We start from the raw sequence: 15,206 nt of genomic DNA, 5'->3' as shown, positions 1-15,206 counted from the left end.
TGTGGTTCTATGGAAAACAAAAAAAAAAAAAAAAAGAAAGAGGGAGAAGTAGTATTGCTTTTGTTCTTTCTAAATCTGACTCTTCACAGTTAGTAATAATGTTAAAATAGTTTCTTTAATTTTGGAATCCCCAAAATTCATATTTCTCTCTAGGAGAATGAGACTTGTCTCTCCAAAGTATCTTCGCTTCTTGCTGTATCATTTGTGTTCAGTTGCTCAAGTCATGTCTGGCCCTTTAGGCCCCGATGGACCCAGCAGTCTCCTCTGTGCATGGGATTTTCCCAGGAAGAACACTGGAGTGGGTTGTCATGCCCTCCTCCAGGGGTCTTCCTGACCTAGGGCTCAAACCTGCCTTTCCTGCATTGCAGGCAGTTTCCTTACCTGCTGGGCCATTGGGGAAGCCCTGCTGTATCTTTGGTGCAAAAGTAATTGCGGTTTTTGCATTGTTGTTTGATATTGTAATGCTTTCTTAAATTAGTGTCTTCAGCTGGTAAAGAATCCACCTGCAATGTGGGAGACCTGGGTTTGATCCTTGGGTTGGGAAGATACCCTGGAGAAGGGAAAGGCTACCCATTCCAACAGTCTGGTCTGGAGAATTACAAATAAATAAACATTTATCATTGGGAATTTTTAGTTGTATTCAATTTTTTTTCTATAAAAGTATTATTTATATTCAGAATTTACCTTGATACATTCTTTATGGATTGATTGCTGTGCTTAAAGACATTGATATTTTAAAAAGTATTTAAAGCTGAATGCACTTTACTTTTTCATTTTAACATTTAATGTAGAAAATTTTAAACATTCAGAAAAATGCAGAAAGTGGTGTAAAACCCTCCTGTAGCTATCATCCTGCTTTGACATCAACATTTTGTCAATACTGTGCCAAATATCTAGCATTCCTTTTTTTCTGGAATAATTTAAAGAAAGTTTTAGACATTGTGTATGTATTGTGTTATATAAACTATGCAATCATTTATTTCAAATGTAAATATTTATTATACTCTCAAATTTATGAAGACATTTTTATAAAACATATCCACCATGCCATTATGATACTTCCCACAATTATCAACATAGCACAAAAACACAAAGAAATAGAAGATTCTGAAAAATGAGGCATTAAAAATGAAAAAATGCATAGAACCAGTTTCCAATCTCTTATTCATGGTGATGGTACTGGCAGTAGTGATGGGGAAAGAGCTGAAGATGGTAATTTGTAATGTGATGCTAATGACAAAAAAATGATACTGACTATAGTAAAGCTGATGGTGAGAATCTTCATTATTAAACCAGTGATAGCTATGGAAATGATGGTCAAAATGCTGGTAATGATGAGAACAGATGACCAAGTTTCAATACTATTAGTTTTATAAGTCAACTTTAAAGAACAGCTCATCCAATCCACTCTTAAGGATATTATTTTTAGCTAATATACCTCATTATATATATTATAATATAATATTTATGGTATTCATATATATATATGTGTATATATATATATATGAGAAGGAAATGGCAACCCACTCCAGTATTCTTGCCTGGAGAATACCACAGACATAGGATCCTAGAGGGCTACAGTCCATGGGGTTACAACAGTCCTGCACGACTTAGTGACTAAACCATGACAACCTGAAGTGGGCTTCCATAGTGGATCAGACAGCCTGCAAATGCAGGAGACCCAGATTCGATCCTTGGGTCAGGAAGATCCTCTGGAGAAGGGAATGACAACTCACTCCAGTATTCTTGCCTGGAGAATTCCATGGACAAGAGGAGCCTGATGGGCTACAGTCCATGGGGTCACAAAGAGTTGGACACAACTGAGTGACTAACAATTTCACTTTGACATATTACTGATATATTTTGATATAATAATATAGATAATATATAATATATAAACCTAGAGCTAGCAGTTAAAGTGGGTTCTAACAACTAGTTTTCCTAATTTCTATTTAGTGTTCTTTATGCTATAGCATATCTATACTGTGCATTAGCCTCACTTTATCAGTGTGGTGGTGAAGAGTGTGATTTTTTTCCCCCAAAACACTTGTTTCTTGGAATTATTCCTAATGCCATGAGCTCTCTATGCCCAGAACGCTTTTCAGCCAACTCTCCTCATCCTTATTTCTTAGGCTATCAATGAAAGGATTGAGAGTGGGGGTGACCAGGGCATACATGACAGCAGCACCCAGCTCCCCAGAGGCATGAGATCTGACGGGGACTTCAGGTAGGTGGCAAAGACCGAGCTGTAGAAGAGGATGACCATGGAGAGGTGGGAGCTGCATGTGGCCAGGGCTTTCTTTTTCCCCTGTGCTGATGGGACCCGAGCTACAGCAAGGAAAATATGGGCATAGGAGCTTATGATGCAGAGGAGAGGGCTGATTCCTAAGAGTCCTGTCAAAACCATCATCAGGTCCTCATTGAGGTGGGTATCAGAGCAGGAAAGTCTAAAAAGTGGTCTGAAATCACAGAAAAAGTGGGGAATTTCTTGATTAGTATAGAATGAGAGCTGAGAGAGCAACAGGGCATGGGCAAGAGAGAGAGAGTGGGCCACTCCCCATGACCCACCCAGCAGCAGTGCACATCTGCAAGGAGTCATTAGGAGTGCATAGTGCAGGGGATGGCAGATGGCAGTGTAATAGCTGATAGCTGTGGCCATCAAAAGCAGGTTGTCCATATCAGCAAAAACTGCAAAGAAATTTAACTGGGCCAGACACTCAGAGAAGGAGATCAATCTGCTGCTGGTCCACAAAGTCTCCAGCATTTAGCGGGCTGTGGTGGTTGTGAAGCAGAGGTCGACCAGGGAGAGCTGGCTGAGGAAGTACATGGGGGTGTGGAGGTGGATGTCAGTGCCAATAGTCAGCAGCAGTAGTGAGTTTCCTCTGAGACTCAGCAAGTAGAGGGCCAGGAAGAGACCAAAGAGGAGCTGTGGTTTGTCTGGATCATTGGACCGTCCTGAGAGGACAAAGTCAGTGTTCTTACTGCAGTTCATTTCAGGTCTTGATGGGTTACAAGAAAAGAATCAGTATGAAGAGGATTCACTACAGTTAGCTAGAATCTTGGATCCTTTCTCTTGGCAATGGGTTTTCCTTATACCACCAATGTGAAGAATGGATAAACAACTAAAATAGCAATGGGGAGGACAAGCAATGGGTTTTCCTTATACCACCAATGTGAAGAATGGATAAACAACTAAAATAGCAATGGGGAGGACAAGGGTTGTACCTCACAAAAGATGGTCAAATTAAGGAGACATCAAGGTAAGAGAATGAAAGAAACCACAAAGACGTCCTGGAGTTACTAACGCGTAACGAGTTTTCTTAATAAAATTTTGTGTGATTGGTATTTAACTACTTGCTTGTGAATCTGTTTTCTTCTCAAGATCACGAGTCTTTCAAGGCAGAAGTGATGTTTCAGTACTTAGCTCAGTGTCTGGCACATAGAAGGGGCTCAATAAATACTCCCGCCCACACTCACAGTTACTATTCTAGTTCAAAATTTGTGACTGGCTGGAGAACTGTTATCCTCCTAACTATTTTAACATGGATCTTGCCCCATCGAATATGTTCTCCATACTGTGGTCAGTGTGATCCTTAAAAAAAAAAATCTCATCATGTCACTTCTTTATTTAAAAATTGGTCTCTACCCATGGAACTCTGCTCAATAATATGTGGCAGCCTGGATGGGATGAGAGTTTGGGGGAGAATTCACACAATGTATGTATGGCTGAGTCTGTTTACTATCCACTTAAAACTATTACAGCATTGTTAATTGGCTATAGTCCAGTATAAAATAAAAAGTTTAAAAAAGAAAATGAAGAAAATAAAATAGATAAGCAACAAGGATATATTGTATAGGACAAAGAATTACAGGCATTTTCCTGTAATAACTTTTAATGAAGCATAATCTGTAAAAAATACTGAATTACTAGGCTATACACCTGAAACTACTATAATTATTCAGTTCAGTTCAGTCGATCAGTCGTGTCCGACTCTTTGCGACCCCATGAATTGCAGCACGCCAAGCCTCCCTGTCCATCACCAACTCCCAGAGTTCACTCAGAGTCTCGTCCATCAAGTCAGTCGTGCCATTCAGCCATCTCATCCTCTGTTGTCCCCTTCTCCTCCTGCCCCCAATCCCTCCCAGCATCAGAGTCTTTTCCAATGAGTCAACTCTTTGCATGGGGTGACCAAAGTATTGGAGTTTCAGCTTTAGCATCAGTCCTTCCAGAGAACAGCCTGGACTGATCTCCTTTAGGATGGACTGGTTGGATCTCCTTGCAGTCCAAGGGACTCTCAAGAGTCTTCTCAAATAACACAGTTCAAAAGCATTAGTTCTTCAGTGCTCAGCCTTCCTCACAGGCCAACTCTCACATCCATACATGACCACTGGAAAAACCATAGCCTTGACTTGACCGACCTTTGTTGGCAAAGAATGTCTCTGGTTTTGAATATGCTATCTAGGTTGGTCATAACTTTCCTTCCAAGGAGTAAGCGTCTTTTAATTTCATGGCTGCAGTCACCATCTGCAGCAATTTTGGAGCCCCAAAAAATAAAGTCTGACACTGTTTCCACTGTTTCCTCATCTATTTCCCATAAAGTGATGGGACCAGATACCATGATCTTTGTTTTCTGAATGTTGAGTTTTAAGCCAACTTTTTCACTCTCCTCTTTCACTTTCATCAACAGGCTTTTTAGTTCCTCTTCACTTTCTGCCATAAGGGTGGTGCCATCTGCATATCTGAGGTTATTGACATTTCTCCTGGCAATCTTGATTCCAGCTTGTGCTTCTTCCAGTCCAGTGTTTCTCATGGTGTGCTCTGATAATAAGTTAAATAAGCAGGGTGACAATATACAGCCTTGATGTACTACTTTTCCTATTTGGAACCAGTCTGTTGTTCCATGTCCAGTTCTAACTGTTGCTTCCTGAACTGCATACAAATTTCTCAAGAGGCAGGTCACGTGGTCTGGTATTCCCATCTCTTTCAGAATTTTCCATGGTTTATTGTGATCCACACAGTCAAAGGCTTTGGTATAGTCAATAAAGCAGAAATAGATGTTTTTCTGGAACTCTCTTGCCTTTTCCATGATCCAGAGGATGTTGGCAATTTGATCTCTGGTTCCTCTGCCTTTTCTAAAACCAGCTTGAACATCTGGAAGTTCATGGTTCATGTATTGCTGAAGCCTGGCTTTAGAGGAATGCAAATCAAAACTATAATGAGGTATCACCTCACACTGGTGAGAATGGCCATCATTAAAAAGTCTACAAATAACAAATTCTGAAGAGGGTATGGGGAAAAGAGAATTGTCCTACATTGTAGATGGGAACATAAGCTGGTATAACCACTATGAAAAACCATACAAAGTTTTTCTCAAAAAACTAAAAATAGAGCTGCTATAGCATGTATGATTCAGCATTTCCACTCCTGGACATATACTCAGACAAAACTATGATTCAAAAAGGTGCATGCTCCCTTATGTTCATAGGAGAAGCACTATTTACGATAGCTGAAACACAAACACAACCTAAAATTCCATGGACAGATGAATGGATAAAGAAGATGTGTTATATAAACTTATATATATATATTATCATACTAGGTGAAGTAAGGATGAGATGGTTGGATGGTATCACCGACTCAATGGACATAAGTATGAGTGGACTCTTGGAGATAGTGAAGGACAGGGAAGCCTGGCATGCTGCAGTTCATGGGGTTGCAAACAGTCAGACACGACTGAGTGACTAAACAGCAAAAAAAGTGAAGTAAATCAGAACGGGATAAATATCATATGATACCACTTATATATGAAAAACCCTACCATGTCTGACAAAGCTCATTTGGTTTTGAGCTTCATGTCACCAGCTTCAACTCACACCACAGTCGATTATCATGTGCTCCCAGCAACACTGTCTACACTGCATTGTCTTGTATGGACCATGTTCCTTCTCATCACTCTGAGTCGGCTCTTGCTCATCCGTCTAACCTTGGCTCTATTGGTGACTTTCTTAGGAAAGTCTTCTGTGGCCTCTTTGACAAAGACAACCCTTCCTTTCTAGGCTCTTGGTCAATTGTTGAAGTTGTAATATGGAGGATGTAATCACATTTATTTTGTTTAAATATTTAAGTTATTTAGTTAATGTTGGTCTCCCTAACAAGGTTTTCCTCTCTTGTGTATCTCTAGCGCTTGGAATGCTAAATATGGTATTTGTCAGAAAATGAATAAATTGGTTAATGAAAAGTGAAGGCAGGAGAGGGCGATACATTATCTTCTTCCAAAAGTCCTCTTCCATTTTAAGAATAAAACTTTTTACCAACAAAGTATTGTCGTAGGAACATGGTTTGGAAACATTGATCCATCTAATTCCTTCATCCATCAACTTTAGACCAACGGCTAGAAATTTTATTTCCTATAAAATGCCCTTAATTTCAGACCCTTTCTCACCTTTTAAATTGTTATCCTTTTTGAGCTTTCTCTAATCAACTCACTTCCAGTGAGTTTCATGTTTCATCAGCAGCTTAACATACTTCACTGTTTCTACTCTCTAGTAACTAAAATCCATGCCATTGGCATCCATGCCATCAGCATCTGAAACAAATTTTGAAGGGATATGTGTATACATATAGCTTATTCACATTTGTGTACAGCAGAAACAACATTGTGAAAGAAAGTGAAAGTGAAGTTGCCTAGTCATGTCTGACTCTTTGTGACCCATGGACTGTAGCCTACCAGACTCCTCTATCCATCAGATTCTCCAGGCAAGAGTACTGGAGTGGGTTGCCATTTCCTTCTCCATGGAATCTTCCCGACCCAGGGATTGAACCTGGGTCTGCTGCATTGCAGGCAGACACTTTACCCTCTGAGCCACCAGGGAAGTCCATTGTAAAGCAATTATATTCTAATTTAAAAAATTCTGCATTCAGGAGACCCACCATGTAGACTCCTTTCCAGTCTTCTTGGCTGGTTACTGCTCTTCTTCCTTATTATGTACTTCTGGCCATCTCCTCTTCTCTGTCTTCTAGTTCTGGGCTTTATATAGCTATAAACATATAATTCTCCAATTATACCTTAAATTTCAACTTATTTTCCTAATGCTAGACTTACGTATGTAACTTCCAACTAGATAGTTCTACAGTAGCAATTTAATGCTTTAATATATTTTCTTACAGATGGCTTGATTTATGTACTGCATTGGAAACAGATACACAAAACATTATGTAGTCCGTCAAGTGCAGAACTTGAATTCTCTGTGATCCTCTTGGAAGGCTGATCCCATTACTCCATTTGCCAAATGATGTCTTCAACTCCTGCCTCTGGCTTCCCTAATCTCTATTAAACGGTGACCTTAGAAATATTCATTCTATCCAATGATATTGGTGAGTGGATGGGAAAGAACAAAGAATCCAGGGCCTTGGCATACACTGATGAGACCAGGCAAAGGTAATGTAGTTTAGAAGCTGAGCATTATCAATATTTATCTCTTTTGGGATCAGAAAGATTTTGGCAGCAGAAGAAATCATTTTGGCCTTAGAGACAGTTCCCAAAGTTACTCATTAGAAAAAAACCTGGAGGAATTTTCTGTTGAGAAAATTTCCTATAGATAGGGTTGAGGAATGAAATCAACAATTAAACAGAAGTCTAATATTGATTTGGACATGAAATTAGAAAGATGACTTAAAACTCACAATTTTGTCTAGTGACTGCCCTCTCTCTATATATAAGAATAGTTTGAAAAGACTACCATACAGCCCTAACATGTTATATGTGTCCTTTTTTTTTTATTTTTCTGAGAACTTTTGTCATACAAATATACTGAAATTTAACAAATTGTTTCATACATCTGTTGATAAAGTCATCTCAGTTGAGACTTGAAACATTAAATAGAATCAGTGATTCTCTGCTATACTCTTACCAATTTCTGAATCACTGAAGAATGCAATTTAATTAAATAAGTGTTTAACCATCTGTGTTATAGTGTGTCATGCAGCAATAGGTAACCGTGTGCTCTTCTATAATTTACAGCCTCCGTATATGTTCAGTCAGTCAGTTCAGTTTCTCCATCATGTCCAACTCTTTGCAACCCCATGCACTGCAGCATGCCAGGCTTCCCTGTCCATCACCAACTCCCAGAGCTTACTCAAACTCATGCACATCCAGTCGGTGATGCCATCTAACCATTTCATCCTCTGTCATCCCCTTCTCCTCCTGCCTTCAATCTTTCCCACCATCAGGGGCTTTTTCAATGACTCAGTTCTTCGCATCAGGTGGCCAAAGTATTGGAGTTTCAGCTTCAGTATCAGTCCTTCCAATGAATATTTAGGACTGATTTCCTTTAGGATTGACAGGCTTGATCTCCCTGCAGTCACAGGGACTCTCAAGGGTCTTCTTCAACACCACAGTTTAAAAGCATCAATTCTTTGGTGCTCAGCTTTCTTTATAGTCCAACTCTCACATTCATACATGACTACTGGAAAAACCATAGCTTTGACTAGATGGACCTTTGTTGTCAAAGTAATGTCTCTGATTTTTAATATGCTGCCTAGGTTGGTAATAGCTTTTCTTCCAAGAAGCAAGTGTCTTTTAATTTCATGGCTGCAGTCACCATTTGCAGTGATTTTGGAGGCCCTCAAAATACAATCTTTTACTGTTTCCATTGTTTCTCTATCTATTTGCCATGAAGCGACTGGACCTGGTGCCATGATCTTAGTTTTATGAATGTTGAGTTTTAAGCCAAGTTTCTCACTCTCCGCTTTTACTTTCATCAAGAGGCTCTTTAGTTCTTCTTTACTTTCTGCTATAACGGTGGTGTCATATATGCATCTGAGGTTATTGATATTTCTCCCAGAAATCTTGATTCCAGCTTGTGCTTCACCCAGCCCAGCATTTCACATGACATACTCTGCATATAAGTTGAATAAGCAGGGTGACAGTATCCATGTATATTGGATTACATAAAAAATTTTGATCAATAGAAATTCTAGTCTGAAATAGTTCAGGGTATAAAATGCCTTCTCCCCATACATTCTTTTATAAACAAAACAGGAATTAAGAGACCAAAGAAGATAGAGTAGGAAGATGGAAGAACTATGTGAGCTAGGTTAGAACCAAATTCTTTGCTTTACAAAAGTGGATGTAAACAATTTGGATAGTCTGTTCATGAACTCAAAATATCCTTTTATAACTTTTCAGTCTGTATCTCTATTATTTATTTACTAGTCTTATTTATGTATTTATTGGTTGCATGGCCTGGCTTGTGGGATCTTAGTTCTCTAATCAGGCGTTGAACCTAGGCCCTTGGCAGAGAAAGTGCAGAATGCTAACCACTGGACACCAGGGAATCCTATATATCTAAATAGTTGGGAATGCTGGTATCCACTATAGTTTCAGGTCCAGTGACACTTCATGGAACATAGAAAGTGAGGAACATAGTAATTCTTGTCTATTAGCTCCAAAAATACTTCAGCAAAGAAAGCTGAGTGCCAAAGAATTGATGCTTTTGAACTGTGGTGTTGGAGAAGACCCTTGAGGGTCCCTAGGAATGCAAGAAGATCCGACCAGTCAATCCTAAAAGAAATCAGTTTTGAATATTCATGGGAAGGGATGATGCTAAATCTGAAAGTCCGATACTTTGGCCACCTGATGCAAAGAACTGACTTCTTGGAAAAGATCCTGATGCTGGGAAAGATTGAAGGCAGGAGAATGGGACGACAGAGGATGAGATGGTTGGATGGCATCACTGAATCCATGTACATGAGTTTGAGCAAGCTACAGGAGTTGGTGATGGACAGGGAACCTAGCGTGCTGCAGTCCATGTGGTTGCAAAGAGTCGGATACGACTGAATGACTGAACTGAACTGAATTACTATTTGATAGCTTTCACTTAGTATAAATTTGGTGATAGGTAAGGAAAACAAATTTGATGAATTCTTCATGTTTCACTGGTATTATATCATATTCTATCACATTACAATCTGTGAAAATGAGTATAGAAATCAAAAACAAGATAAATAATAAGGAAGAATTTTGAAGCTCAGTTTTCTATGACCAGAAATTGGAGAGAAAATAACATATCAGTGAGCAAGAAAGATATTCCTGTGATTTTTTTCATGCTGCCTCCATTCTTAGCAATATTTTTCAGTAATCTTTGACAGGTTGTCCATTTGAATTATAAAGCATCTTTGGAGTCAGAGTTCACAATTTATTTCTGTTAATTAGTACTCAAAGCATTATTTGTTTTAATTACTTACTTGCTTCCTTGCTTGGAGAAAAAGAAATCATGATATATTCCCTAAAAATTTCCCTTAACTCATATATGAGTTAACATTTATTTTTCTAGTTGAGTAACCATAGCCCTACACTCAAATTCTTAAAATAAAACAGCATAATAACTTTATTGCTCACTTTATAATATGTTAATTTACAGGAAACATGCAGGTTAACAAGCCTTAGTATTATCCAACTGTACAATATATGCATATTTGAGGCAAATTTCTGTATCTGATTTTATTCAAGAACACATAAGAATATGTAAACAAATAGTTTTATCAATTTATATCCCCCACACAAATTCAACATTAAGATTCCAAGGGGGCTTCCCTAGTGGCTCAGTGGTAAAGAATCTGCCTGCCAATGCAGGAGACACTGATTTGATCCCTGATCCGGGACGATCCCACATTCAATGGAGCAATTAAGCCCACTTGTGACAATAGGAGAAGCCACTGCACTGAGACACCTGAGCACCGTGACCTGAGAGAAGCCCCCACTCGCCGAAACCAGAGAAAAGGCTGCCACAGCAATGAAGACTCAGCACAGCCAAAAAAAAAAAAAAAAGATTTTGTGGATAGTGTCCTATTTGTTCAAGTTTCCCTTACATTACCTAGTCACACACTGTTAACACAACTAGACTGGACTTTCCCATTTATTTTTCTTTATATAATGCCTTCTGTTTCACAAACAGTATACAATTAGAAAAGCAGTCTAATTTCACATCTCAACTTTCTCATAGCCTTTTTACTGATGCCTTGGAAGAATTCTCTCGATTTCTTAGGGTCAGAGTCTCCTTCTGATCACCCTCCTCAAAGCCCCCTCTACTTCCTTGTTCCTCAAAGTATAGATCAGTGGATTTAGTACAGGAGTGATCACACTGTACATAATGGCAATGATCCGTTCCTGGTCCATGGAGCTACCTGAGGCAGGACGAATGTAAGTGAAAACAACAGGGGCATAGAAGAGAACAACTACCATGAAGTGGGAGGCACACGTGGACAGTGCTTTATGGAGCATGCTGCAAGAACAGGTCTTGAAGAAAAGATAGATAATAATATAGAAATAGGAGAGAAGGGTTAGAGAGAATGGACCCATGGCAATGGTCCCTGTCACAGAATGAAGTAGCCATTCATTGAGGTCGGTGTTTCCACAGGCCAACTCCAGCAATGGCTTAACATCACAGAAGAAGTGATGGATATGGTTGGAACCACAGAAGTTTAAGCGAGAGGTCATTACTGAGTGCAGCAGGGCATGGAAAAACCCAATGATCCAGATAGTGACAGCCATCTGGGTATAGACCTGATGATTCATGATAAGAGTGTAACGAAGTGGTTTGCAGATAGCCACAAAGCGGTCAAAGGCCATCACAGCCAACAACATGGCCTCTGTGCTGCCCAGGAAGTGGAAGCAATGAAGCTGGCTTATGCAGCCCAAGAAAGAAATTGTTTTGTGGGTAGACAGGAAGTTCTCCAGCATCTTTGGCAGAGTCACTGTGGAGTAGCAGATATCCAGACATGCCAGGTTTCCCAGGAAAAAATACATAGGAGAATGGAGTCTTGGATCAGAGATGACAACCATCATGATGACTCCATTCCCAGCCACATTGACAATGTAAATTGCAAGGAAAACCGCAAAGAGAACAGGCTGCAGTTCTTGGATGTCTGTCACTCCCAGGAGGAGAAATTCAGTGACTGAGGTTTGATTCAGCATCACTTGAAAGAAAAGAGAAAATAACATATGGAATGATATCTCTCATGGGAACCAGAGTCCTGCAACTGAGGATTTCCCATCTAGACAATAATATTTTGAGGGAGAGCATTGTTATTTTAGGGCTTACCTAGTGGCTCAGTGGTAAAGAAGCAACCTATAAATGCAAGAGACATGGATTCAGCTCCTGGGTCAGGAAGATCCCCTGGAGGAGGAAATGGCAACTCTCTCCAGTATTCTTGCCTGGAAAATTCTGTGAACAGGGGAGTCTAGAGGGCTATTGTCTATGGGGTTTCAAAGAGTTGGACATAACTGAGCACATACACAAAGTTTGGGAAACCTGTGAGTGGAGAACAAAAAGATTTGATGTGACCTCAATAAAAAAGTGAATTAACTAGGCAACATTTCTAGGGATCCCATGGGACATTCACCTTTATAGCTAGAGAATATTTTGAGAAATCATCTAACCTTTATTACACCTTTACTGAAGGCTGGCACCAAGGAATTCAGAGTAGTTTTCCTTAATAACCATGTGTATTTTGTATATTGTTAAACTTTATCACTCCTGCTTAAGATACACATGATATGCCAAATGTTATTTTTGGTTCTCTACCCACAAAACAAAATTGTATCAAAAATTCATTTGGGGGAAAAAACCTTTTCTAAAGTTTAAAGAAAACAGCAGTCAGAGTTTCTGTACTAAATTTATTTCACTGCATCTTTAGAGATTACTCATTTACTTTGATGAATATTTAGAGGTATGGCACTAAAATGTAGGCAGTAGAGAGCCTTCATAATCCACCAATACAATGTCCATCATTAAATAGGAAACCAACTCTAAGTCCTTGGTATGTAAATTTAACACTAACGAGAAATCAGAGACTATGGGCAACTTTGAGCCTGTTTCATTCTCCTACCTGATTCAGTGTTCAAATTTATAGTTAAGAAAGTTGACCAGGTTTACACTTCTGAAAAACAAACAGTAGAAAACTATGAAAAATAAAAAGTAGAAAAATGTTTGAAGTGATCGTTTATATTGGGATTATAGTATAAGCTCTTCATATTCCAAAAGCTCTTCTTTCTGAAATTCTTCCTTTTGTTTATGATCCATGGTTCTTTAGATATATAAAGAGGGTGGCACCTGAGAGAGGGTGTCCCCTGTGTTTGAGAGGAGTATTGTAAGAATAAATAAGATACCTTTGTATACCTGCAATATAAAAGAATTCTCCTTGGGGAATTCCTATCTTGAGTTCCACTTTTTTAATTTTTCCTCTTTTCTTTCCTGTTTCTTTCTTAGTTTCAGAACCACAGGCAGTACAATTCTCAGTGGCCTCAAGTTTTCTTAAATTATTTTTCATTTCCTGGGACAAAGGTATGGATACACTTTCTCATCTTGGGAACTTCCTTGGAAAAACTATAAAATGGAAGGAAATTGGGCTATGACATTTAAGGCATGAGGATCAGTCATATTTCTTTAATCCATACACAAAAATGATTATCTTTAAATATGCCCCTCATTTATTACTGTGGCTCTATGGAAAATAGAGGAACAGGGAAAAATAGTAGTGCTTTGTTTCTTTTCAACCTGACTTTTCACTGTTGGTATTAACACTCAATTATTTCCTTTAATTTTGGAATTCCCAAGCTCATATTTCCCTCTAGGAGAATGAAGCTGGTCTCTCATTGTGTATCTTTACTTCTTGCTATACCCTTTAGGTAAAAATATTCTATCTACCTTATCCAAAGGATCTATATGTGTTCTGACATCTATCCAAGCTTTAATTCCAATTGTAAATGCCATGTCCTTTGTCCATCTTTCTATTGCAAACCACTATTGTTGTGTTTTTTTTTTTGCTATGCAGAAGTTCATTATATATTCATCACATTAATAATTTCTTGTTCTAGTATATGCTATGAATATAATACAAGTGAATAGCAATTATTATGTGCTCATTGTGTAAGTGATGTTTCTGAGTCTATGTATTTGTATTTCCATCCTTTCTTCTATATGTTTAAAGTGATGCCAAAAGTGCTGGAGGACTTCCTGCAGAAGGCATTCATCTCTATGACTGGTTCCTTGACCCAGTTCTTTATATTTGGCTCTCTAGGGACAACTGGATGCTCCTGATTGGTGGTCAAAGAATATAATCACTACTGAATAATTGTTACCCTCTCTGCCACTCACTCCCAGACAGTACTTGGGGCTGGTGGGCATAGCCTGGCTCTTTGGCTTCATGGTAGATGGATTGGTTGTGGCCCTGATGTCCCAGCAGAGGTCCAGTGGCCCAATCACATTAGCTAATTTTACTGTGACTTCATGCCTTTGTTAACACTGGCCTGCTCAGATCCTAGAGTGAGTGGTCCAGGTGACAAAATTCATTCTTTCATTGTGTGGTTATCTCACTATTCCTCTTGGACTGATTCTGATGTCTTATGCCTGGATTGTAGTGATCGTATTGGCAGTTCTTGCTGTGGTCAGCAAGAGAAAGGCTCACCCACATGGTCCTCCTACCTAGCTATTACATTCACATGCTGTGAAATTCTCATAGTCTTTTACATTACAGTCTCTGCTGCTCATCCCCATTCAGGTTATTACCCTGCTCTATCTGATGGTCACCACCATCTTCAATCCTCTGATCTACCCTCTTGGGAGCAAGTTGGCTCATTAAGCACTGAGGAGGCAGCTCTCATAAGGAAACTGACACACTTGACTTACAAAGGAGGGTGTTGATATTTTCTTTTGGGAGTGCAGATGTCTCCCCTGAGAAGTCTTCCAAGAATGTTTGAAAAAGCATATCTTTGTCTATTCTCTTGTTCCCCTCTAATCTTTCTATGGTTCCTCTAAAAGTGAGGCAAGTATGGCGATTTTTAAGAGTTAGATTAAATTCTTTGTTTTAAATTCTATTATTTATCTATCAAATAGGTCATGAATATTTTATATAAAAAAACAAACACAAATAGTATCACTAAAAGAAACCTAGAAATGCTGTTTATTTATAGCATTGTTTTATGACATCAGAATTGCATTATATGCCTATGTATAAATAGCAGAAGTTGGATCATTAAGTTTATAATCAGATTTTCCAGTGAAAACTGTTAGGACAATTCTTTTTCAAGATCAACAAATACATACTGGTTTGGAGGAAAAAAACGGAATAAACTTTGTGGCCAATCCAATGTTTTATTGTTTTGGGCTTTATAATATGGCTAAACATGACGTTCTTAAATATTCTT

At 38.8% G+C, this 15,206-nt stretch overlaps 1 protein-coding gene and 1 pseudogene across 1 annotated transcript; both read right to left on the bottom strand.

The window, feature by feature from the left end:
- Nucleotides 1–2,066: 2,066 nt before the first annotated feature.
- LOC102413469 lies at nucleotides 2,067–2,992 on the bottom strand (annotated as a pseudogene).
- An 8,056-nt stretch (nucleotides 2,993–11,048) lies between these two features.
- On the bottom strand, nucleotides 11,049–12,002 carry LOC102401733 (olfactory receptor 12D2-like). Its single transcript, XM_025262487.3, has one exon. The coding sequence runs from the start codon at nucleotides 12,000–12,002 to the stop codon at nucleotides 11,049–11,051; it is 954 nt and encodes a 317-aa protein (XP_025118272.3).
- Nucleotides 12,003–15,206: the final 3,204 nt, after the last annotated feature.

This window comes from Bubalus bubalis, chromosome 2 (assembly GCF_019923935.1).
Source record: "Bubalus bubalis isolate 160015118507 breed Murrah chromosome 2, NDDB_SH_1, whole genome shotgun sequence".
Classification (NCBI taxonomy): Eukaryota; Metazoa; Chordata; class Mammalia; order Artiodactyla; family Bovidae; genus Bubalus; species Bubalus bubalis.
The sequence above is the reverse complement of the archived record's forward strand: the minus strand, read 5'-3'. Positions and strand labels throughout refer to the sequence as shown.

What these genes read in the sequence shown, in the direction of transcription:
- LOC102401733 (XM_025262487.3), bottom strand. Translation starts at nt 12,002, where the DNA reads ATGTTATTTTCTCTTTTCTTTCAAGTGATGCTGAATCAAACCTCAGTC.